General features: G+C 45.1%; 1 protein-coding gene across 1 annotated transcript in view; it reads left to right on the top strand.

Annotated features, from left to right (window-relative positions):
* SLC6A5 (solute carrier family 6 member 5) overlaps positions 1-25,666 on the top strand; it is a 52,508-nt gene that overhangs the window by 9,554 nt on the left and 17,288 nt on the right. The window contains exons 7-11 of the mRNA XM_004585450.3: positions 5,507-5,648; positions 7,711-7,843; positions 13,699-13,833; positions 16,606-16,709; positions 18,511-18,635. Coding sequence (XP_004585507.2) covers positions 5,507-5,648; positions 7,711-7,843; positions 13,699-13,833; positions 16,606-16,709; positions 18,511-18,635 — 639 coding nt within the window. The remainder of the gene's footprint in view (positions 1-5,506; positions 5,649-7,710; positions 7,844-13,698; positions 13,834-16,605; positions 16,710-18,510; positions 18,636-25,666) is intronic.

Raw genomic sequence — 25,666 nt, 5'->3', positions numbered from 1 at the left:
CTTGTCAGCCTCTTGGATCAAGGGCAAGAGGGAACTCAAGGAGGAGGAGGGCAGAAATGTTGAAAAGGATCTGGTCTATCAGACGTCTCTGCTACAGACTGTCTGGGTCAAATAGCTTCTCTCCGGATTCATTTTCTTCAACTGGAAAATAGAAGCAATAATAGTAAAGCTATTTTTTGCCTTACCTGCCCTATGGAATTGCTGTCAGGAGAAAAAACTTGGGGTACCTAAGGGCAATATTAAAGGGTAAAACTCCACAGAGATGGTGTTAGTCAGTTTTAATGGGAACTTATAAGCAAGGAGCTTCTCCTGATTGCTGTACAAGTACAATTGGTTCTTTTCCCCCCTTATAATTTGAGCATTGCAGAGCAAGAACATTATGTAACTCTTCTGAATGTATTAAGAACAGAAATGTGACTTTTTTCCTACAGCCACGAAACAGATGCATATACCTAATTACAGTAACTCACGCTGGGATGTTTTTGCATGCACATATATGCCACATGTGGTCTCCATCTCAAAAGATCCTGAATGAGAATGAAGGAGAACTTAAACTAGAGACATTAGCTCAGTAACTTCAAACCCTGTGTCCTTGAAGTGCTCAGGAATGGCACACGGGGACTGTGGCAGTCCCTGGGTGTGTGGCTCATTGGTGTAGACAGTGTTAGAAGGGACACCAAGTACCTGTCTCTTAGTCTTTCTGAGCCTTGGTATCCTCACCTTTAGTTTCCACCTGAATAATTTCTTAGGTTAGGACAGTGGTTATCCAGTCCAACTGTTGTATCTTATAATATTCAGAGGAATGAATGAATTAAAAACATCAGTAGAATCCTCCCCAGACCAAGCCATTTAGGCTATGGGGTGGAGCCTCGGAGTCTGCTCCTGAGGTCCACGGTGGGAACCTCTAGGCCGCAGGTTGCCCACCTCTCTTAGTTGGGTTCCCTCTCCCAGCTTTGGAGAGGTCTGCTGCCTTTGCCCTGCTGTCTCTGCCTGATGAATAGGTGGGTTAGGGGAGGAGGGGAGTTACTTTTCAAGAGAGTGCTTGTTGGAGGAGGACTGTTACAGTAATTCAGATTCCAGGGTTGCTTCCCGGGAAGTTCGCCTTGAGGACCTTGGAGGTGGTGGGGATTAGTGTCCTGGAACCTCCTTCCAGAGAGATGGGGGTTCAGAAACATCATTCCCCCACTCCACAGTGTCCCCTCATACTTGGGCACACTGTAGTGGTTTTTAAGAATGGTTGACATCACAACATGCCAAATACCATGGTGAGACCTTTTATTCCATCACCAACCTTAGAAAGGTTGATAAACTAAAATATGGGATCTGTTATTGTCTTCATTTTGCAAGGAGAACTTCTGGAGCTCAGTCACAGCTCCTATGTAGACTTGGGATTCAGGTCCAGATTTGCCTGTCTCTCAAGGCCATGGGCCTAGCCATCATGCAAGCTTGCCTCCCCATCTACAAAGAAGTCTTAGAAGTAATGTTTCTGTATTCTTGTGAGTGGCAAATGCCTGGTGGCACAACTGCTATTCTGCAGGTAACAAAGTAGATTTCAAGGCTGAAGCTACTTCTGCTAAGGCAGAGCCAGTACTGGGATTTGGGGGCTTAGACCCCAGATCCTGTGCTTACCTGATTGAGTCCTTCCTATAATAGATGCTATGCCTTCAGTTCTAGAACAGTGATGTCATTTCAGGAATTACTCAACTGACCTTTGTGGTTCAGACACTTTGGACATAAAAGCTGTGTGAACAGTGATTGACTTTATAATTTCACTTCTGGGAATTTATCTCAAGGAGTAAACTAGAGAAACAAATAAGAATCATGCAAGATTACTAAATTGCAGCTGTACTGACAATACTAGAAAACAAGAGAAACATACAGATGTATGACACCAATCCGCAGCTTTGTGAATTCCACAGTTCCAGTTTTGTGATTCATCCGTAGGACTAAGTAGTCGATCATCAATCAAAGTGAATTGTCATAAAACACAGGAAGATTCACATCATAGCAGGACTTAGATTTGTAGCATAATTTTTAACTTTGTTAGCATTATGTGTAAGGGCTGAAAATATAGAAGGGTAATATACAAAGTAACTACAAGGGTGAGTTTGGAGCCATATTTTTCTATATTTTCTAACAAAGATGTGTATTTAGTGTGCAGTCCATCTGTATTTTTCTAAAGCGTGCCAAGCAGGCTGACAGATTCAGGGACATGGATGGGGGCCCATGAGGTAGAGGAGACCCTGCCCATGGATTGGTGTTTCCAGTTGGGCTCACGATAACCCAGGACCAGGAAAAGCAGAGTGAAGACCTTACACTGTTAAGCTCCTCTAGACTGGTGTAAACCGTAAGCTTTATGCAAGCTCTGAGCACAGGGAAACAATGGACATTTTTAACTTTGATTATTCCTTGTGAGCACATGGACAGGTTTTTTTTTTTTTTTTTGAGTCAAAGAAACAAAGTGGCACCCCCATTTTTTAAAAAATATATGTGAACCTGTACATGAACATGTGCTGTTCCTGGGGCCAAGCTAGCACCTGGCAGATGTCTTGGTCTGACTTGCAGAGACGGGGCAGCTTTAGAGGCTTTCTGCTGCGCTGTGTAGACCTGGAGCCTAGACAATGAAGTCCCAGACTGAATCCCTAATGGTCCCACCAAATGAGGCTAGTTCAGGAGGAGAAACAACCTCTTCCCGAAACAGTGTTCTGCAAATAACCTCCCAGGTTTCTGTTCCCTACTGTGACAGCTAGGCCAACGGATTCATTCTGGAAAGAGGATGAACAGTTTCCAGTGTGACCTTCCTTCACAGCAGGGAGGTGCCAGGGGCACACTGCCGGGAAGCCGTCATTGCCCAGGACAATGCCAGGGCACCATACCTCTTGGAGCCCCAGAGAGAAGCTCTGTGCAGAGGTAGTGCTTACCAGGGGTTTCTAAGGTACAGGGCAAAGAGAGGCTGTGTTCTTGAGGGCGATGCCCTCCAGTTGTCTGTAATGCAGAATGAGCAGGCTGTACCTTGCCAAGTGAGACCAGCGACCGTTTTGTGAAGCTAAGATCTAGCTGGGTCACTTCGAATGGGAACAACATAAATACCATTTCTATTTCTGGAATGGCTTAATTTTCATTAGAACTTTAATTAAATGATTCCTTTTCTCCCTGGTCTTCCATGTGCTTTATTTATTAATAATTGCCTGAGCAAAGAGAATCCCATTCCAGCAGCTTCCAATTTAGCAGGATCATTATCGCTGTTCTTTGTTCGGGGTTGCTGGGCCGCAGAGCTCTCTGATGAGATGACCCATTATTCCTCCGCTTGCAAACGTCTGCAGGCTGCAGCGCTGAGAAGCGTGCTCCTGCCGCCCAGTGGTGGGAAGCGATATGGCAGGAGGCCTGAGCCTGCCAGGAGAGAGTGGGTGAAAAACTCGTGAGGCTTGCTGCATTGCCGCGGGAAGGATGACCTTGTACTGCTGCGGCGGGCAGTGATCCACAGACACTGCCATAAGCTCTCTAGGGAAGCTACCCGCGTGCTTCACAAATGACTATTTTGGAAGCGAGGGATTTGGCTCGTGCCCGCGTGCTAGTAGCCTTTTCAGTGTTAGGGAATGGATGCACTTGTTTTGGCAGCAGGTAGAGAAATACCTTCTGTGCTTGTTTACAGCATCAAAAGGGATCTGGATGATGCCCTAGCTGTCTTCATTCAGGAGGTTGTTGCTGCGGGAGAGAACAGCTCTTTTGGAAAATGTTTAATAGTTAGTGCATGAGAATTGTCCTGAACCTCTGTTACTTGGCTGAAGAGGATAGTATTGAGCAGGAAGGCACTGCCAGGCCTCTGAGGCAGAGCTTTTCACCCAGGGCAACCTTTATGGGATCGTGTTCCATGGCAGCCCTCCCACGCCTTGTTTAGTTGCTGCAGCTGAGAATCAGGTGGGTGGGTGCTCCTGTGTGGAGGCTGCTGGGATGCTGCTGAGCGTCCTGCAATGCACAGGATAGAGAACTAACTGAGCGCAAGCATCTTTGGCACTGTTGGCCTAAAGAATTAACTGGAAGGAAGGGACTTTGAGTTTTAATCTTTATTCAATAGACGGGGGCTGGGTGGGAGGCAGCAGGCAATTTACAGCAGTCAAGTGGATGGTGGGAAGTAATGCTGAGAACTGGAAAGCTCAGCCCAAACAAAAGGCAGGAGGATGATGAGTGACGTGTGGCTGAAATCAGAGTGCCAGCCATCATGTGACATCTTCGGTTATGACCATATTTGCTTTGATCCTTTAAATAATGCTGTGCACTACATCACACTATTATCAGAAGGTGGGGGGCGTGGGCAGAGGTGTATCCAGACCCCAAGGCTGGGGGGAATTCCTGAACACCCACTCCTGCCTTCTTCGCCTTTCTGAGAGGTCATCAGTTGGAGTTCATTCAGTTGGATAGAGGCTGCATTTGCCTTTCTACTGCTGGTTACAATATTTAAAAATAACTGAAGCCCATTTCTAACCTTTGATAGTAAAGAGATCTCATGTAGATTTCCAGATTCTCTGCATCCTTTTCCAGGATGTGTGAAAAAAGCACGGAGCTGGTTGGAATATTCTTTGGATGGTTGCCATCTCTGCCTTGCCCTAAGATTCTCCAGTTTATGCCTTCCTCATTTGTGTCCCTAGCCTGGCCCCTGTAGGTGCTTGCTGTCTATTTCACCACAGAGTTGTTAAGAGCATAGAGGCCAAAGAAACAATGCCCATCTTCCTCCTGGATTGACGTATGGCCTTGGCAAACCATTGCCTCTCTCCATGTCCCTGCTTCTTTACCTGTAAACTTGAGTGAATAAGAATGTCTGGCTCATGGAGCGGTGAAGTGCAAGTTATGTGAGTTAAGGCAGACAACTATTGCTACAGAGCCCAAGACACGACAAGGGCCATATACATATTATTGTTGATGCTATTACTCTTCTTTACAAATGCATATTCTTTGGACTTAGTTCTAGTAGATTCTTTGTTTAAAATATTTGCCAATGTATGTATATTGACAAATAATAAGACCAGCAGGACTTCAAAGTTGCCCTATTTAAAATGAAGACAGCATGAGTTTCATGAGGATTTCATGAGGTAACCACTGTGAGGGGTTACACACAGAGTTTGAGGTACTAAGACACAGTGTTGATTTTCTCCTTATTGCTTTATCAATATTGCTACACCAGCACAATTGACATTTTGGAGTGGGTCACTTAGCTTCCTAAAGCCTGTATCCCTATTTTAAGAATGGAGGTAACAATAGCCACCCTGTTGACTGTTGTGACACAGTGTGTAGGTGGTGCTCAGCTGACCATGTAGAGAGTAGGAGAGGTGAGTGAGACACAATTCCATGGTTCTTCAATACCTGGCTTCGCTCAGTTACTGCTCTTTCCAGGTTATTGTCTGATCTTTCGCAAATGATTTTGACTCTTTTTTTTTTTAACTGGTAAGAGAAACTTGTGTGCCTTTTTGGTTCAGAATTCACTGTTTCTGTTCTGTCCTTACCTCGACAGATTCCTGTGTTATCAGTGACCATCCCAAAATACAGATCAAGAACTCAACGTTCTGCATGACTGCCTATCCCAACTTGACCATGGTGAACTTCACCAGCCAAGCCAACAAAACGTTCGTTAGTGGGAGTGAAGAATACTTCAAGTAAGTGGGCTTTGATGTATTAAGAGAAACTCAGGGCATTTGCACATACCCTATTTGCAGACCAGATGTGTGCGGGGATAGACGGGTGAGGTTACCTTTCTCCTCATCTTCCTGCCTGCTTGAATGATCAGGGAGGTGTACCCTTTCCCATTCAGTTTCTAGGAACCTTGTAGACTTGGAAAGGAGAGTTGGCTTGTGAGAACAGCATTGGCACCATTGTAATTAGTGCAGGATGCTAAAGAAAAACTTTCCAGAACCTTGGTCCGGTGGGATGTAAGCAGACCTTCATTTAACCAAATCATCTGTCCTCATCTTTACTTGAATATACTCTTTTTCTGTCTATCTCTTGAACAGATAGAGAAAAAACAGTCACAAAGTTTTAGTTCAGATGTGAACTATTTTTGTTCTTTGTAGCTTCACTTTAGTTTGTAAGAAAGATTTATTTATTTGTTCAGAAGAGTTACATAGAAGGATAGATAGAGATAGGTAGGAAGGTAGGTAGATGGATAGATCTTTCACTTACTGGTTCACTCCCCAAGTGCCCACAATGGCCAGGTCTGGGCCAGGCTGTAGCCAGGAGCAAGTAATTCCAGCTAGGTCTTCCACATGAGTGGCAGAGACTCAAGTGCTTGGGCCATCGTTTGTTGCTTCTCAGCTGCATTAGTAGGGAGCTGGATTAGAAGCCGAGTAACTTGCACTCAAACCAGGCACTCTGGCATGGGATGCTGGCGTCCTAAGTGGCAGCTTACCCCAGTGCACCACAATACTAACTCCTCCAGTCTAATTTTTAAGAAGGGTGCAGACAGAAGCATTGGGGACATGTCTGAGGTTGAAGCAGAAAGTGGTAGAGGAAAACAGTGCTGTGGAATTGCCTCAGTGTTTTACCTTTGTTGGGATATGGGCGCATAAGAAAGGACTGTTGCACTGCTAGGGTCAAAGTTACCTAGGAACCAAGTTTAGGGCTACCTTGGTCAGTCCTGTTTGGCTCCTGAACCCAAGATATTCTAGGCTTTGGGACTTACTACAAAGCTTGGCCATCCCTCTCCTGGAAGGCATGGCTGTGTGCTGCCAGACACCTTCCCCTGGAGTCATTCCCTGTTGGCTGAAAGATGAACCAGTTGGCTAGATCAGGAGTGACACAGTCACTCTGTGCTATTTGGATTCTGGCTAGCCCTTTGTTAAGGTCACAGAAAAACACCAACCAGCACAACTAGCAATTTTAGATAGGATGAGTGTCTAGATTGGTGCTGAATTGAAGAGATTGTCTGCTTATACTCTAGTTCGCAGGAGTGAAGCTGCCCCACCAACCATCATTTGCCTTTGAGAAAGATGGAGGTGGCTGGGCAGGCTGTGGATTCTTCCTCATAGATGAAGGGGCTGTAGGTGACCAGCAGTCCCCTTCTGCTTGCAACTGCATCTTTGTCTCTGAATATATTTCTTGAATAAAATCTAGCCAGCCCCTATCTACTTGGTGGAAAACTGCTTGCTGTTCTAGGACATACTTAGTGCAATTGGAGCTGGAATGCAGGGTAGCATTCTAGATCTCTTACCAGATGCGCTTTGCACTATGTTCTCATTCGCTAAGTGTAACATTGTGCAGGTAGGATCAGGATACATTCTCATGAAAGAATCAGACACTGGAAAATGTACACGGAAATCATTTTTACACCTTTAGAATGTCGTGGCCCTTCTTTTGGGACAGGTCTAAACAGTGGTGGCACACAGCCTTGCCCAGAAACTTGTCCAAGGCTGTCAGTGGCCTCCCAGCGTAGTGTTAGGTGCAGAGTTGATTCAGCTGGTGTCTCTGCAGGCACCTGTTGGTGAGAGCCAGGACTGCAAATCTCTCATAGTTGCATTGGAGTGACTCCCTGGTAGCACAGGAAGGGATGGTTTGTTTAAGGCTCCTGGCTCTGCTGGAAGATTAAAGTCTGCAGATTAACACCTCTCTCTCTCTCTCTCTCTCTCTCTCTCTCTCTCTCTCTCTCTCCCCCCTTCTACCCCTCCCTCTCCTTCCTCTCCTTGTTTTCCTCCTCTCTCCCTCTTTCTCCTTCCGTCTTCTTAGGTACTTTGTGCTGAAGATTTCTGCAGGCATTGAATATCCTGGAGAGATCAGGTGGCCACTAGCCTTCTGCCTCTTCCTGGCTTGGGTAATTGTGTACGCATCCCTGGCTAAAGGAATCAAGACTTCAGGAAAAGTAAGCACTTGGAAGATAAAGCTCTGGGATGTATGGCTCACATGCTTGTATCATGGAACAGGCAAAAGGGCCCCAGTAAGAGAAGCGGGAGATGTGGGTGGTAATTCTGATCTTGAGGGATTGTGAGTGCCTTCAATCTTGTCTATAAAATGGGGATAGAAGTGCGTTTCTTAGGGAGCTGTTGTGAGTGAGGCTAGCATATGCAAAGATCCTGAGGTGCGGTGGGGATACTGTTCTTGGACTGGTTTCCCTATTTTCCTCTCAGGGGTTGCCAGCTTTGGCCTATTGGGTTGGCTGCCAGGTCAGTTCTTGTTTCTGCCAAGAAGCTGGATAAGGATCAAAATTGTGAAGCGGATTCCTGCTCACTGCTGACCACAGTTCTCTTGGCCTTCTGTGGCCCATCTCCAGCCCTGAGTCCAACACTCTTCTGCCCCAGGAGCCCCTGGCACTGAAGGAGGCCTGTCTTGCCAGTGAGACTTTGGTTGAGAAAATACTTGGCTCCTCTTGCTGAGCCGTCACTTAGCTGGGTCATTTGGAGACAATGGAACTCCCTCTCCAAGCTCAAATCCAAGTCTCTGAAAGCAAGAGGTCCAGGAAACCTCAGGCCACGCTGGGCATTGTTTAAAGGGCTGTGTTGACATATTCCTATCTCCCTACTGTCTATGGGAGAAAAAAAAAAACCTCACTGAAGAGTTAACCAAACTTTCTGATGACAGCTCATACTATTTCATCATTGCATGAGGCATTTTTCCTATTTCAGGGTAAAAATGGGAATGAAGATATGTAATAGTAGATTCTGAGACCATGCGCTGTGAAGTTGAGATTTGGTTCAATTGCCCCATCCAGGGATTCCTATGGGATTACGTTACAACCACCCAACTTCAGAAGGATCTGGTACCCTGGAAGAATCTGATCTGAGAAACTCTCATTCAGGGATGCTGAACATTCCTCACCAGGCACCTGGACCTTGCATTCATTAGCCACATAGACCAACCTATCTTCTCTCTGGACACAAGAATGTATTCATGGATACCTTTTCATTTCAGCTATTTCTGATGTTTTCTATATGATCTAGCACCACAAGGACTTCACTGGTAGACTGTGGGAAGTTTGTTAGGATTCCCTGCAGCAGATGGTAACCTTAAGTCATGTAATAGAGGGAGAATCCAGTTACATAGAGGCAACCAGGTTGGGAGTGAGGAGCCCTGGGTTCTTGATGGAGGGGACTTGTCATAGGTTTTGCCATGTAAGGTCATCTCCCTTTGGGCCATGGAAGCTGGCTGAGCTTGCGATCTTCTCCCAGCCGTCACATGCTGTTTGGGTGATAACTGAGAAGTACATTTTCTGACATTAGCTATTGCAGAAATCCTCACTTTCCTCAGGTCCACAGTGAGGGCAGTTGTCCTGAGGCCATGTAGTTCTGTTCTGTGGGAATACTTGCTGAGGGAGCTGGTGGTCTGCTTTTATAGTCTGATCGAGCCCCGCTTTCTCTTCTGTAAAGTGAAAGCTGAGATTAAGTGAATTCCGAAGAATTCTGCTGGCTCTAACGAGTTCTGTGAGATTGGATTGTTTTTTTTAAATATTTATTTTCATTTGAAGAGCAGATTTTACAGAGAGAAGGAGAGACAGAAAAATTTTTCATCAACTGGTTCACTCCCCAAGTGGATGCAACAGTTAGAGCTCCGAAATCAGCAGCCATGAGCCCCTCTGGGTCTCCCATGTGGATGCCAGGGCCCAGGGACTTCACTGCCTTCTCAGGGCCGCCCTTCATTGCCTTCTCCGGTCATAAGCAGGGAGCTGGATTGGAAGTGGAGCAGTGAGGATACAAACTGGCACCATGTGGGATGCCTGCATCAAAGGTGGAGGATTTACCTGCTCTGCCACCATACTGACCCCCTTTCTTAATTTTTAAAAATAGATTCATTTATTATTTAAAAGGTGGAGATTTCTTTCACAATCTCACACACACACACACACACACACATTTCTTTCATCTGCTGGTCATTCCGCTAAGTGTTTACAACAATGAGAACTTGGCCAGGCTGAAGTCAGGAGCCTAGAGGTCCATTTATATCTCCCACATAGGTGACAGGGATCTGAGTGCTTGAGCCATTGCTTGCTGTTTCTCAGGATGTGAAGTAGAAGGAAGCTGCACCGTAAATGGAGGCGGACTCAAGCCCAGACACTTTAATAAGGGATGCAGGTGAGCCAAACAGTATCTCAACCAGTGCACCAGGTGCTTGCCCCGGGTCAAGTTTCTCTAAGTTCATAGGGAAATATTAATGTGACCCTTACACCACGGCCTGATGTGGCCTGGGATTTCCTGGAGTCTCTGCCTTTTGCGGCTTAGAACTCAGCCTGGATTGATGATTCTTTTTCTTCAAGAGGTCCAGCTAAGTGATCAGCAGGATGAGTCAAGTGTTTGTTCAGCTAAATCCTACTGTCACAGCTGTCCCTTGTGACTAGAGTTGGAGACAACCTCAAGCATTATCCTGCTGGACAGGTGGGAGAAGAGATAATAAGTGTGGCGGGTGAGAATGCAGCATCTTGGCAGTATAAGGAAGGACACTCTGGTGGCTTCACATTCAGACCAATATGAGTTTAAATGTTGGCTTTGTCACTTTCTAGTTGTGCAATGCTATCTAACATTTTAATTTCATTTATCTGTAATTTTGGGGGTAATAGTACATACCATATAATGTTGCTATAAGAATTAAGTGAGATAATGCATGTAAAATGTGTAGTCTATGGCCAGTTCATAATCGTAATTAACTTTTATTAGTAGTAATATTACCATTAATTATCATTAATTTTTATTATTATCGATGCATGGTGTATTGAGTGGGTGTTGTGCCACTCTGACATTTTAAAGGAACTGACTTTGTAGGGGAGAAAGGGAATTTTGCTGAATATGTTGTGCCAGACATTGCACTAATTGTTTTTTTTTTTTTTTTAATTAATTTATTTTTGAGGCATTAGGCCATTTGATCTTCACCATCACATGCTAGGTCATAACATTTATTCTTTTTTTATTTCATTTTTAAAATTCTTTTATTTTTTATTTTTATTATTGCATTTATTTCATTTTTCATTTTTAATTTCATTTTGTGACACAGTTTCACAGTTTCTTCCATATTGTTGCAGTAGTACAGTTCATATCCAGTCATGAGTCTTTCATTGCGAGCATGTACCATGCATAGAGTCCAGCATCTTATTGTCCAGATAAGTTCAATAGTTTCATTGGGAAACCATTCCTGGTCTGAAAATAGAGCTGGCAGAATATCATCCCCTCCAATGAAAAGCCACAACAGAACATCAACAACAATTTACAACATTATGGAGTTAATTGGCATGGTATTGAGTGACCAATATATAACATTTATTCTTATTTCACAGAGAGCTGAAGCTCTTTAAGGTAAACTGCCTGAAGTCACAAAGCTTTTACTTGGCACTGGTGGGATCTGATCCCAGGCCTGTCTTGCTTTAAAGACTGTCTCCACTACATGACATATATTCCTGAGGAGGGCTCTTGCAGGACATGCAGAATTACAGCGCCTTCGTTTGTACACAGTGTGGAAAGTGAGTTAGGACATCCGTCCCCCTCCTCAGGCTCTGCTGTCTTTAACCGCAGGACCTGGAATAAGTCACAAGATGCTTCAGGGATTAATTTTCCTCATTTACAAAATCAAGGGTTAGTGCAAATATTCTTTAGAATTCCTTTTAGCTTTCTTACTGTATACTTTTTGAAATGACATTCTATCTGGTTCTTTTCTCTGATTTAGAATTTAATCCTTACAGCTGCATTTTTTTTTAAAGATTTATTGTTATTGGAAAGCCGGATATACAGAGAGGAGGAGAGACAGAGAGGAAGATGTTCCATCCGATGTTTCACTCCCCAAGTGAGCCGCAATGGGCCGGTGCGCGCCAATCCGATGCTAGGAACCAGGAACCTCTTCTGGGTCTCCCACACGGGTGCAGGGTCCCAAAGCTTTGGGCCGTCCTCGACTGCTTTCCCAGGCCACAAGCAGGGAGCTGGATGGGAAGTGGAGCTGCCGGGATTAGAACCGGCGCCCACATGGGATCCCGGGGCTTTCAAGGCGAGGACTTTAGCCGCTAGGCCACGGCGCCGGGCCCTAGAGCTGCATTTTTTTAGGCTTTCCGAAATAGGAAGTATTGAGCAGCCCCATTGCTAGCCTCATTGAGAATGATTTCCAATCACAGATCAATTGTTATTTGTTTTAAACTGAGGAATACCACCATGAATAACAAGTTTATTATCCTGCCCTGGGCTGAGTAGGTTTTAATCCTGGGAGCCACTGTGGAGGCTTGACTGAAGCTGCTCGTCCAGAAACTGTCCTTTCCCTGTAACAGAGAAGTCATTCTCCTGCAGCAAGATTGGCTCACTTTCTCCTGTTCAGGGGCTGAGGAGTTAAGCATGCCCAGTGGCTTCCCCTGAGACTGAGTTTTTGAGCAGCTAGAATTCTGGAAGCATGGGGACCAGCGGTCAGCCTAAGATCAGATGTAGCCCACCTGACCTCAGGGACTGCTCTGAGGGAGAGCTACAGCAGCAAAGCAAAGCTAACCTAATTAGCTAGCACAGGCTGATGGGGCTTTACCACCTGTTCAGGTGTCCTGTTGTGAGGAGGATGCTGCGAGGCCAAGATGCTCAGATCAGCCTGTCATTGTCACTCCTGCCAAGTGTAATTCATTACTGGTCAAGTTTCATTCCTCTGACAGTACATTCCGAAACAGGTGCGTTCTGAAGCCTTCCTGACATAGGGAGACCAGCTGTGTAGGATGTCTCTGGGTACATCTGACTTGCATTTGAGGCATCCCCAGGATGTAAAAACCAAACTATCAGCCCTCTCGATTCATCACAATCACTGTCTAATAAGTGAATACATCCTCTGCCTTGTCTTCCTTCCCTCTTCACTTCCTGCCAACTTCAATGGACAGGGATCAGCAAGGATGCTTCTTGGTCTCCCTTACCTCTTGTTCTCTTGAGGACAGAAGGGAACTCAGTCTGGTGAAGCTCTGCTTTGCCTCTGTAGTTTCTCTCTTTCGCTTTTGTCTTTATGCACCTAATGCATGAAGCAGTAGCCAGTTCACAGGACTTTGATAACTACATACTGAACTCAGCAGTGTGTGATACCTGCTATAAATCAGCTCCTGTGCTAGATGTTGTCCGTGTGTTAGCTCATTTAGTCTTGATGATTGTTTGCGAGAAAGGTCCCTTTATCCCAGTTTACAGACGGAAGTTCCTATTCAGAGAGCAGAATGACTTGTCCGAGTCACACGTTATCCATATAGTTACACCTGCACCAGAGGATCAGTTTTACTTGAACTTCACTATGTTTAGCATCATGGCCTTTTTAATCTCTCCAAACATCCTCACCTAGGATGTCTGTGTAAGCAAGGATGAGGGGAGGCTTAAACTAAAAAGCTTCATTTTTAATGGTGGAATTTGGGGTATGCACCAAGGATGGGAGTTGGAGAGGAGGGTGGAAGGAAACCTTTTCCTGACCACTGTGTGATGCCTCAAGGAGTTGCCACGCAGCGACTGGGCAGGGGGACATCTCCAGCCCTCTGATTGTAGGCTGACTCGTCCCACAGCTTTTTTTTTTTTTTAATCTCCTCTTTCAAGTTTTATTTCTGGTTTGCTCAGCCTTGCCTTAGATCCCAGAGGCCTGTCTGTGTTCCCATCCCTGACAGGGTTTGGGGAGCACTACCCTGGTGTCCTCCCCATCTAGGAAAGGTGTGCCGTCAGGCCCCACCCTTGCTCTGGGTGACCCTCCCTTGGTGCAGACCTGACCTGCACATCTGCTCACCCCGTCCCTCTGTCCATGGCTTTCTAGGTGGTGTACTTCACAGCCACGTTTCCATATGTCGTGCTCGTGATACTCCTCATCCGCGGAGTCACTCTGCCTGGAGCTGGAGCTGGGATCTGGTACTTCATCACACCCAAGTGGGAGAAACTCACGGATGCCACGGTGGGCTTGCTGTTTCCTTCTGACAGGCCTGGTGGGGGGGGGCGGCTGTCAGGGGTGGGTCATGTCCGGGCCGCTGTTGGGCAGAAGGGGTATGACTTCTTGCCCAGGGCTTTACACTGTTTGCTTTGTCAGGGTCTGGGTGCTCTTGGTTTCTCATGCACTCAAGAAATCTTGAGTGAGAAATAAGTACCTGAGAGTGCTGATCCCTGGAATAATTGTCCTGCAGCTGGAGCTGCAGCCAAGCCAAAAGTGAAAGATGAAATTCCTGTCACAGCTTTTAGCCACCCTACTCCTCCCCCTTGCCTATCACTAGTTACACAGCACCAGAAGTGGAGCTTTGCTAATTGGGAAGTAACAGTGCTTAGGTACAGCACAAGTAATCTCATTTTAAAAGTCCCAGATGCATTCGAATGCTTCTTGCACACCCATACACACCAGCACATGTGTGAAATTTGTCTGCAGATTCTGTATCTGCTGTATGTCACCCTGAAATCCCCAATCCAAAAAACCTCTAATGAGGGAGGTGATTTTTTGATAAGAGTCAGATTTTCTCACCTTAAAGAAAAGTGATATTCTGGGGGTATTTAAGAACACATAGGACTGAGTTTGGATGCAAACTACAATTTTCAGATAATAGCACCTTGCACAAGGTAAGTTTGTTTTATTGTAGTGCACTAAAGTTAGCCAAGGGTGGACAGTCAAGACCCATTGAATGGCCCCAGGAGTCTTCAGCGACCCAGACGCCTGCCTTTTTGTCCTACCATTGTCAGGGAATAGCTCCTATATAGCTACTGAGGCTCCAGCTATCATGTCAGCATTCCAGGTGACACAAAGATGTGAGAGTGGAGGTAGGGATAGTATTCTCCCTCTTTCTTTCCAAGATTTATTTTGTTTCTTTGAAAGGTATATTGAAAGAGAGAGAAATAGAGACAGAAAAAGAAATCGTTCATCCACTACTTTACTCCCCAAATGGCTGCAATACCAGGGACTGGGGCAGGGCACAAATGCTTGGGCTATCTCTCACTGTCTTCACAGATGCATTAACACAGAGCTGGATTGAAAGTGAAGTAGTCAGGACTGAAACTAGGGCTCCTATATGGGATGCTTGATCCACTATGCCACATCACCTTCCACCATTTCTCTTAGTTGTTTTTAAAAACAGGACTCTTGTAGGTGGGATTTGGGTTTTTTTCTTCCTTTTAAAAAAGATTTATTTATTTTTATTTGAACGGCAGATATACAGAGAGGAGGAGAGACAGAGACAAAGATCTTTCATCTACTGATTTGCTCCCCAAGTGGCTGCAATGGCCGGAGCTGAGCCTCCCTGAAGCCAGGAGCCAGGAGCTTCTTCTGGGTCTCCCACATGAGTACATGGTCCCAAGGCTTTGGGCAGGGAGTTGGATGGGAAGTGGAATAGCCAGGACATGGACCGGTGCCCATATGGGATTCTGGTGCATGCAAGATGAGGATTTAACCCCTAGGCTATCATGTAGGGCTCTGGGTTGTTTTTTTTCAAAATTTATTTTGGAAAAGCAGAGTTACAGAGGAGAGAGAGAGAGAGAGAGAGAGAGACAGACAGACAGAGTATTGTCTTTTCTTCCCCTGGTTCACTCACCAGATGGCTGCAACAGCTGGGACTTGTAGAGGATGAAGCTGGGGGCTCACTGCTTCCTCTGAGTCTCCCATGTGAATGTATCTTGCACTGCTTTTTCAGGTGTATTAGAAGGAGCTGGGTTGAAAGTGGGAATCCACCATGGTGGGAGGGTTTGGGGAGGGGTGGGGAGAATCCCAGTACCTATGAAACTGTGTCACATAATACAATGTAATTAATGAATTTAAAATAAAATTAAAAAAAAAAAAAAAAAGAAAGTGGGACCATCAGGACTCCAACCAGTACTATATGGAATTCTGGCATTGCAAGTGAAGGCTACACCACTACACTGCTTCCACCCTCTTTTGAAGAGGAGAAATGCTAGTTGTTATACCGTATATTTTCACACAGTTGACCAGAAATAAAATCATGGAGAAATGAAATCAGGAGAAATGAAATCAGGAGAAAAGAAATGAAGTCAGAAATGACCAGAAATGGAATCAGGAGAGCTTGCAGCTCTCTTGGAGGTGGGAGTGAGATGTGTGACTGTCTTTAGTGTTGAGCCAGGAGCAGACTCATTCTAGAAGTGTCTCTCTGCGTATGCTAAGCATAATTCATTGGTTAAGAGGATGGGAAATTCACCATATAAATCATACCAGCCTATAAATCAGATTCTCAGTTGCTTCCTTAAGTTTTGCAAAGTCAGTCAAAAGGAGTTGCCTAAGAGAACCTGATGTGGTGCTGGTCAAGTTAAAGAAAAATGTGGTACTGAAAAATCTGCCCTGCTGTAGTGTCAAGGTTGCTTGACTTATATAATTTCAGTTTTTAGTAGTAGTTTTTGGATCTTTAGGAATGTCAGCTAAAAATGGCCTCTATTTTATTTCCATGAATCTATTTCGCTGTTGCATATATTTCTTTGGACTAAATCAGCTTGTTCGGTTTAATATATGGGGAAGTATAAGCAAGAAATGTGAATGTAGTCGATCAAGTTCATCACCTGTGATGAGAGGGGATTAAGGAATCTTCCAGGTGATGTTCTGGATGTTCAGTATAAGTCTGATTTCTGTTGGCGTCCAAAGTCAACTTGCCCATGACTGTGAAGATAGCAGGCGTTGGGCAGGTGACACTCCCCTGCCCTGGGACCAGTCTCCTGTGGTGACCTTGACTCTCTCTCCTCCCAGGTATGGAAAGATGCGGCCACGCAGATTTTCTTCTCTTTATCTGCTGCCTGGGGAGGTCTGATCACTCTTTCTTCTTACAACAAATTCCATAACAACTGTTACAGGTATGTAGAGGCACCTCTATGACCCAGAGGTCACTGGTGAGCAGACATGCCATCAGAGGACAGAACCACGAATTGAATTATCAGACACCTGAGGCCATATCAATGCTTTGGAAGAAGACAAGGGGTTTGCCCTGGGCCAGGAGATGTCACCTGTTAAGGCCTGAGCACTAGCTTCTGGCTTCTACCATATACTACTGGTTCAGGACTGTTTCCAGGAGGGACTTGAGACTCTCTGGAGATCACTGTGCAGCAAGCTGAGTCCTCTCATGGTCACTTGCAAGCCACCTACTCCTTGGATGCTGTCGCATGGCAGTTACCAGTGAAGTGTGGTCATCTACTTACTTGACACGTATTATCTGCAGTCAGGCTATAGGAATGGCAGAGTAGGAAAAAGAACACCTTGCATTTGAGCATGACTTCACTATTTCTTCAAACGCAGACATCAGTAAGGTGTTTCATTGTTTTGGGTCTCTGTTTTCTCATCTGTAACATGCAGATTAGGGTATTTTGTGAGAGTTAGGAGATGACATATGCAAAGTCTCCAGAGAAATACTTTGTTCATTTATTACTCAACAGTGGCAGATCAGTTTGTTATTGTTATTAAGGTAAGTGAGATATTTTGTGAACAGAGGGCAAATCAGAATGTTTCAAAACTTGTTCCTGTCATTAATCCCTTAGAATCTTGGTGAGGAAGTGTACAAAGGCTGGGTTCACATTATCAGTCACACTGACAAGGCCCAATAATCTTCATGAACACAAACATATTCACCTTGAAGAAAGGATATGGGATAAAGATCAGGCCAGCTAACACAGCAGCAAGGCCGTGGAGACCTCTGGCACCCAAGCTCACCTAGAACTAAGCCCTGCACATTGCCTATCTGGGATTAAGGCCTGGTGCTGAGAGCCATTGTGGGTGCTGCTTACATGAGAGCAAGAGTTGTCCTTTGGCTTCAATACCTCTAGTCGCCTGGAACGAAGAGGCATTCAACCTAGTGACTATCTTCAGGGCTACTATAGCTCATACATGACAGGCCATGCATACAGTAATCCCTACAATCAGGTATGGTGAGCTGAGGGCCATGCTTGCATTGATAATGGGACCATAGTAGCCACACAAGAATCATTTTATTCACCCAGTATTATAAGAACATTGAGGGCCAGAATCTCAAACATTTGCAGCTGAGGAAGAGATTTCAGCTGGCTATGACCTGAGATGTCTGGGATGGCCTCAAGGGGAGGGCTAGACTGGGCCATATTTCAGCTGGCAGAGCAGTCAGAGTTGAGAATGAGTGTGGCAGGTGTGTGTTGAGGAAGAGGGTGGAAGAGAGTGGAGCAGAAGATGTGTGCATATAGGTCTCCGTGGAAATGGGATCACTGATAGCAGATACGAAAGACTTTTTGTATGATTTTTGGTGGCTGCCTTCACAAGCACACAGATTGGGTGCCCTCAGTCATGAAAAGGGGAGGCTGCGACCTTACCTTTGAATCCTGAATGACTGTACAGGGCAGGCTGGGAACACAAACTTTCAGAACATACTGGGTAAGAGGAGACCTGTTTCTATGGTGTGTAGTGCCAGAGTTGGACTCAGTGGCTCTGAATCAGCACATTTAGGAAAGCTAATTTTGAGCCTTTTGGTGCTTTTTAAAAGCCCAGGGAAGCCTGCGGCTAGAACTTCTCATTTCTCCGCAGGAGTGGACACATGTTACGAGATGGAAATACACATCCATATATAATCATATATGTGGGCACCCACATGGCTGTCAGTGCAGCTAATGGCAAACCTTGGTCTCTTCTTTTCAGGGACACTCTGATTGTAACCTGCACCAACAGTGCCACGAGCATTTTTGCTGGCTTTGTCATCTTCTCCGTTATTGGCTTCATGGCCAACGAGCGCAAAGTGAACATTGAGAACGTGGCAGACCAAGGTACGGGGCAGTTGTCAGCCTGCTGTCGTGAGCTGGCTCAGTCTCATCTTCTGAATTCCTAGTTTATGCCACACTGGAAATTCGCTCTTGAATAGGATAGGGGATGTGGAGTCCTGACACCCGTTTACAGAGGGAACCCAGACAGGCTCAAGTAGGAAGCTCACAGCAATACTGGAACTGGCCATCTCTAGACACAGGGGCTCTTTAAAGTCCCCTTTACTTCTTCCTTCTGTTCATCTCTCCTTGTTTCTCTGAATTCAGCTTTATCCCAAGTAGGTCTAGACCTGTTATCCATGTTATGTATGATTAGAGGATCTACTAGGCAGACCATTGCCCTTGAAGGTGCCCTTGAAGCTGGTATGGGCATAGCAAGCTGGGTGTGACAGGCCTCACTGAAGACCTTGTAGAAACCAAGCACTAACACTTAATTAGCACTGATTTCAGTAGAGCTTTTTTCTTACAAAGCACTTTCTTGATTGTTAGGTCAAATGTGCTCAGGGTCTTCTGCTTACTTGGCAATGCTGACCTGCAGTTTTATCTCTAGTGGGTAGAAAGGGGGCGGGGAGGCATATGGAATAATAAATGTTCGCGTTCTACTCAGAGATCCTTGTAATACTAGCATTTTGTTTAAAAGGGCTTTCGTTTTCATCTTATTTAATCCACATCTTGGGAAAAACATTTGAGGGTGTTTACTGCACTCTTGATTTTCACTCAGCCTGCGTCTATGGACAGCTTGGGTGTCCATGGGTTTTGATAAATGAGAACCTACATTGTGACCATGGCTTATCTTTATGATCTCATTCTCCAGCCTGAGATTTCTGGGATGCCTGAGTGTGTGTCAGCTTAGCCAGATTCTGTGGGATATGTCTGTGGGTCCTTGGTATCCAGAAGTGCACCTGGGAGGGGCTTGTCTGGTGTTTATCTTTCTTTAAGGAGCTTAGAATATGGCTCACATGTAAGTGTGTGAGGGAACTGAGCCCCCCAATGTCACCTCTTAGTGGGCTGCTGATCTCCTCAGGGATAATTAATTACTGCTGCAGCTTGTGCTGCTAGGATCCCAAAAGAGTTAAAGAGCCAGCAGGTTCCAGAGGTATAATTATCTCTCTCTGGAGAAAGCGTGAACCCCTGAGGGATGTTTGGTTCTGCAGTCGTGCATTCTATTACTGGGGGCCCAGAGCTAAGCGACAATATTTCTCACTGGCTGAGAATTCTCAGCTCCTTGGAGGCAGCAAAGGAAAAAGAGCGAAAAGACTTTGTCCCTGGGGGTGTCCAAGTCATGCCAGCTCTCCTGGAACTTCATTCCTCCCAGGTCAGTGGCTGAAGCACACAGGTTCTGCCCCACTTTCCCCCAGAATGGAGGCATTTGCTTTTTTTTTTTTGGTGACATTCCGGAATGGGTTAGCGATAAGTGGCCAAGAAGCCAGGAACAGGGACCCCTGAAGAGCAGGTGAAGTAGATGAAGCTCAGAACCCCAGGAAGACGCCTTCGGGAAGATGGTATTAAAATGTAAACTGAAATTTGGTTGTGGAAAGCAGTCGCCTGTGGTTCTCTCCGAAGCTGCTTTATTCCGTGTTTTTTTCTTTCTCTTTCTCTGATTTAGCAGAAGAGGATTTCTCACAGGTTCTAACTGGTTGGGTGAATCTTGATCTTGGCAGGGGGAGCTGGTCCTCTTTTCCAATAGAGGAGGAAACCTGACCCAGGAGTTCTTGTAGGACCCTGGGGAAAGCTATTCCTGTTTCTCTGGACTCACATACATTCTTTTTAAAAAATTAATGTTTATTTTTTATGTACTTGAAAGAGGTGTGTGCTGCTTGCATATGTGTATACACACACCCCCACACACCCACACCCCTTTCATCTGATGGTTCACTCCTCAACTGCTCACAACAGCAGGGGATGAGCCAGGCCAAAGCCAGGTACTGGGAAGCTCATTTGGGTCTCCCATGCGAGTGTGGGTACTGGGGTTCAAGTTCCTAAGCCATCCCCTGCTACCTCCCAGGCTAGAGTAACAGGAAACTGGATTAGAAGCAGAGTAAGAGTGACTCAAACTGATAGACTGAAATGGGATGAAGGTTTATACCAGCTCTGGTTTAACCTGCTGTGCCACAAGGCCCACCCCTCACGTATGTTCTTATATATGCTTCAGAGTCTTATTTCTTTCTGTCAGATGGAGGGTCACTATCTCTTTGGAATATAGGATCAAGATCTGGGGTCAGGGTTTGTAAGGAGTTATTTGTATATCCCACTCTGGCCCCATGCCATTTCCTTTTCCTCACAGCTCACGAAATTCGCGCCAGTCTAGCCGTTCACCAATCAGGCATTTCACCTGAGAATCCCACCCCTAATCTTTCAGCCCCATCCCCAGCTCCGCCCACTTACCAATCATTCTTTTTTTTAGCTATTTTTTTTATTTATTATTTTTAATTCATTAATTACATTGTATTATGTGACAGTTTCTTTTTTTATTATTTATTATTTTAATTCATTAATTACATTGTATTATGTGACACAGTTTCATAGGTACTTGGGTTCTCCCCACCCCTCCCCAAACCCTCCCCCCATGGTGGATTCCTCCACCTTGTTGCATAACCACAGTTCAAGTTCAGTTGAGATTTCCCCATTGCAACCATATACCAAACATAGAGTCCAGCATCTTATTGTCCAGTCAAGTTCAACGGCTTCTTAGGTATACCCTCTCTGGTCTGAAGACAGAGCCAGCAGAGTATCATCCCGATCAATTAAAAGCTCCAATCATTCTTAGGCAATTACATGTGACAGTCTCAGGCACCAATCCCCTGGGGCCTGCCCTCAATCCCTCCCAATCCCCGCCCCCACACCTTGCAGGCTCACCTGAGTGACAAAAAGGCCCTCAGGTGCAGCTCTCTCTCTTCTGCTTCCAGCCTTCCCCCCACCCCCTTCCTCCCCTTCCTCCTCGCCTCCCCACCACTGCCATCCGGTTCCTGCCATGCTGGAATAAACCTCCTGCTGGAATAATACCTCGTTGTGTCTGGTGTTTTCAGCTCACTGTAAAGAACCAGGCTGCGGGAATTAGTTGCGCATAATAATGTGTAACTAGAACTCTGTTTTAAATAACTAACAGGGTTGCTTTAGATCCCAGCCCCAACTCCTCCATTTAGTACATTAATTAAAAAAAATTTTTATTTGAAGGCAAAGATGCACACATAGAAAGATAGAAATTTTGAAATGGAGACAGGGTTTACTTCCCTAATGCTCAAAGCATCCAAAGCTGGGCCAGGCCCAAGCCAGAAGCTGAAAGTTCAATCCAGGTTTCCCCTTTAGTCACAGGGGCTAACATCTTCTGTCCCTCAGGGCATATATTATCAGGGATTTGGAATAAGATGTAGAGCAGGACTTGGACCATATACTCTGGTATGACATGTGGGTATCCCAGTTGGTATCTGCTATGTCAAATGCCCACCCCAGACATACAGTACATTTTTGATGATCCAATGTTGGTAGTTAAAGATTAATCTTTTTTTATTGGAAAGTTAGATATGCAAAGAGGAGGAGAGACAGAGAGGAAGATTGTCTGTACATTGATTCACTCCCCAAGCAGCTGCAATGGCCAGAGCTGCGCCAATCTGAAGCCAGGAGCCTGAACTCCCTTCAGGTCTCCCACATGGGTGCAGGGTCTCAAGGCTTTGGGCCATCCTCAACTGCTTTCCCAGGCCACAAGCAGGGAGCTGGATGAAAAGCGGGGCCACCAGGATTGTAACTGGCACCCATATGGGATCTTGGCACTTTTAAGGCGAGGACTTTAGTCATGAGGCTACCATGCTGGGTCCTTAAAGATTGATCTTTAGTCAGAGAGTTTTTATAGTTAACGATCTATAACAATTCTATGTAGTTAACCATTCCCTTCTGGGGAAGCATTTCTATTGGAATTATTATCCCAACTCTTAGCCATATGAGAGTTTTTAGGGGCTGAGGGTGGGATTGGAAGTGAGGTCACTTGTTTTCTGTTTTCACAGCAGGCTTAGGGAGGGTGAGGTGTTCTTAGGGATCTACTACAGAAATGCAGCTTCCAGTGGACTCATCTTCAATGCCACTTCCCAGGCACCTGTATTGTGCTTATAGAGAGAACTGAGTCGTTTTCAGAACTCAGCTTAAAGCCCTACAAAGTTGTTTTTGTAAAAAATATTTTACTTCAGAGTTCTATTTCAGTTTTAGATTGTGAGATAGCAATACGAAACCTTCCATCTACATCTCCCCTCCTTTCCCTTTTTACAAAGCTGTGGTGATTAAAACAAGATGGTACGGATGTAAAAATCAGTACATTGATCAACAGAACAGAATGGAAGACCCCAAAATTAATCTGTTTATTTACAGTCAATTGATTTTAGACAAAAGTGCCAAGAGCATACATTGGAGAAAGGATGGTCTCATCAATAAATAGTTCCAGTGAAACAGGTTGTAAATATGTATAATAATGAAATTAGATCTCTACCTCTCACCATATGCAAAAATCAACTCTAAATAGATGAAAAACCTAAATTTAAGACTGGAACTCATAGAACTGACAGAAGACAGCATAGGAAAAAGGCTTGAAGACATTGGTATAGATGATGACTTCTTGGAAAAGATGCTTTGCTAATGTAGGTAAGAGCAAGTTAGACCAGGCTATGTTAACACAAATGTACACATTTTATTTAGAGCTCCAAGATACAGGTTGATAACTCAGTGATCCAGGCCACTAGGAAGTACTGTCTTGGTTCCCTTGACCACTAAAGTTATAGACACCCAAGAAAAATAGACATTTTCCTTCAAGGCTCACCTCCCTCCTACCTTCCTCCAACCTGGTTCTCAACTATTCATCCCCAAAACACAAGAATTCCAGTGTTGTATCCTCAGAGAACTCCCATTTGTGATAGGTATCTCAGCAGAGTGGCCACCCCATCTGTGATGTGGGGCCTGCACTGATGCAAGCCCCTGTGGGGTCTTCAGTGGTACTCCAGCAGAGAGGCGGACCTCACTTTGGGCACGCTGAGGGGCCTGTCCAAGGTGCTGAACAGGCAGAGTTCTGTTCACCTCTCAGGGAAGTGGTGATGATGGTGTGCATTTATGGAGTGCCTGTTAGATCCAGGTGTGGCTCTACGCCCCTTGCTTGTACTGGCATATTTAATTCTCATAGTAGGAAAGTAATTACTATCACTATCCCATTGTAAGGATAAGGAAACTCAGGTTTACCAGAGAGAAGGAGTGACTTATTTGTGGTTCCACAGCTAGTGGGAAACAACCTCAGGAGGGAATGGGGCCTGCTTTCCAGCTGCAGACTGTGCTGCTTCCCAGTGGGAGAGAAGAGAGCCAGGAGTTGGCCTTTGTCAGACAGCCATCTATGCTTTTTAATATTCAAGTATGTTATTCACTGATGATTCGTTTCGTGGGCCGCCTTGGCTGAGGCACAGTCAGCTATAATGTAATGTCACCAGGGTACTTTAGAGAGTGTGTCCTACTTTAAAAATGGGGAAAGTGTTTGAAGTACGAATTAACTAACCAGAAAAACTTCCAGGTGATTACTTGTCACCAGGGTACTTTAAGGAGGTGGCTGAAATTAAAGCAGGAAAAATATTTTGAAATTATTTTCCTTCTCTAAAAATGCAAAAAAAAAAAAAGCCTGGAGTATTGATTGCAGTTAATGTAAGCTGCTGAAGTTCTCTGATATCAGGCATGCCAGACCTTTTGTTGGCTTTATTGGCCCCACTCTGGCCAGAGCACTGAATTGGCTTCCATGTTGTTCTGCATTGGAGACCAATCTGAACTGTAGTTTAGCACAGACTTTTCCTTTTATGGCTCACACAGGGAACCTTCAGAGGTTGTCTACACCCTGTACAATAAATGCGAAAGCGGGACCATCTTAAGTATTCCGGACGCTATCTTTTAAATACCTTAAGGCCCTAGACAACAATAGGAACTAACAGCCTGATATATTTTTTTAAGTGCTGTTATGCTTGAGTTATGAAACTCCAGGTGCTGAGATTTCTAGTTTCTGCACGTGCACCAGCTGTGGATTACTCCTGTGCCTGCATTTACTTGTCTCTGCCCATTACCATTTAGTTTTCTACTTACAAGAAAATTCACAATCACCATGTCTTTAACCACCTTTAGTCACAGTAATCTTCCCAGTGAGGCCATTAGACAGGTTAGAATGGCTGACAGGGCTTCATCATAGCAGACATCTGGAGCTCCGAAGTTCCCACTAAGAAAACATGTGGTATACCTTAAGAGAACCCGAATCAGACCTCTAACTTCCATACCCACTCAAGTAACAGCTGTGTTGATGATGTGTGAGGCACAGGACAGTTTTTTTTCACCCATATTTTCTCCTGTCTTCCTCATAACCAGAGAATAAGGTATGGTGTTATCGCCATTGCACAGATGGGCAGCATTGAGGCTTATAGAGGTTAAACAGCTCATCTAGGGTTACACAGTTGGTAGGTAATGAAGTCTGGATTGGGCTGGATCTGTTTTACTTTAATGGATTAAACCCTTTTAACACCACACTGTGCTTTGCTCTTTCTTCCCCAGATGATTATCAGAGCATTGAGTCAGCCGTATGATTGCCTAGGGCAAGACCCAAAAAGTGTTTAATAGATTCATGTTTAATGTGACTGGCTTCTCCTGGAGAACTGAATAGAGGAAACATGATTAAGAAGGGGGAGGAATAATGCCATTCTGACCTTGTTCTATAGAGCAGAGGTTCTCAACTTCCACACTGTTGACTTTCTGATCATCCTTTGCTCTTGAGAGGTTGTCCTGGGCATTGTGGGATGTTTGGTAGTGACCCTGGGTTCTACTCACTAAATACCAGCAACTATCTGCCTCTATTCTCCCCTGCCTTGTGCAAATCACAGTGTCTCCAGGCAGGTCCAACTCTCCCTGGGGACCAGAGTTAACTCTGGGTGAGAACTACTCTTCCTCCAATATAAAAAGGGGGCTTCTTGTGGTATTGGCACAGGATGAGTCGAGTTGGCACAGAGTTGGCTGCCACACAAGTTTTGAACCTTTCATCT

This window comes from Ochotona princeps, chromosome 4 (genome assembly GCF_030435755.1).
Source record: "Ochotona princeps isolate mOchPri1 chromosome 4, mOchPri1.hap1, whole genome shotgun sequence".
Lineage (NCBI taxonomy): Eukaryota > Metazoa > Chordata > Mammalia > Lagomorpha > Ochotonidae > Ochotona > Ochotona princeps.
This window is presented reverse-complemented; position numbering and strand designations above follow the sequence as displayed.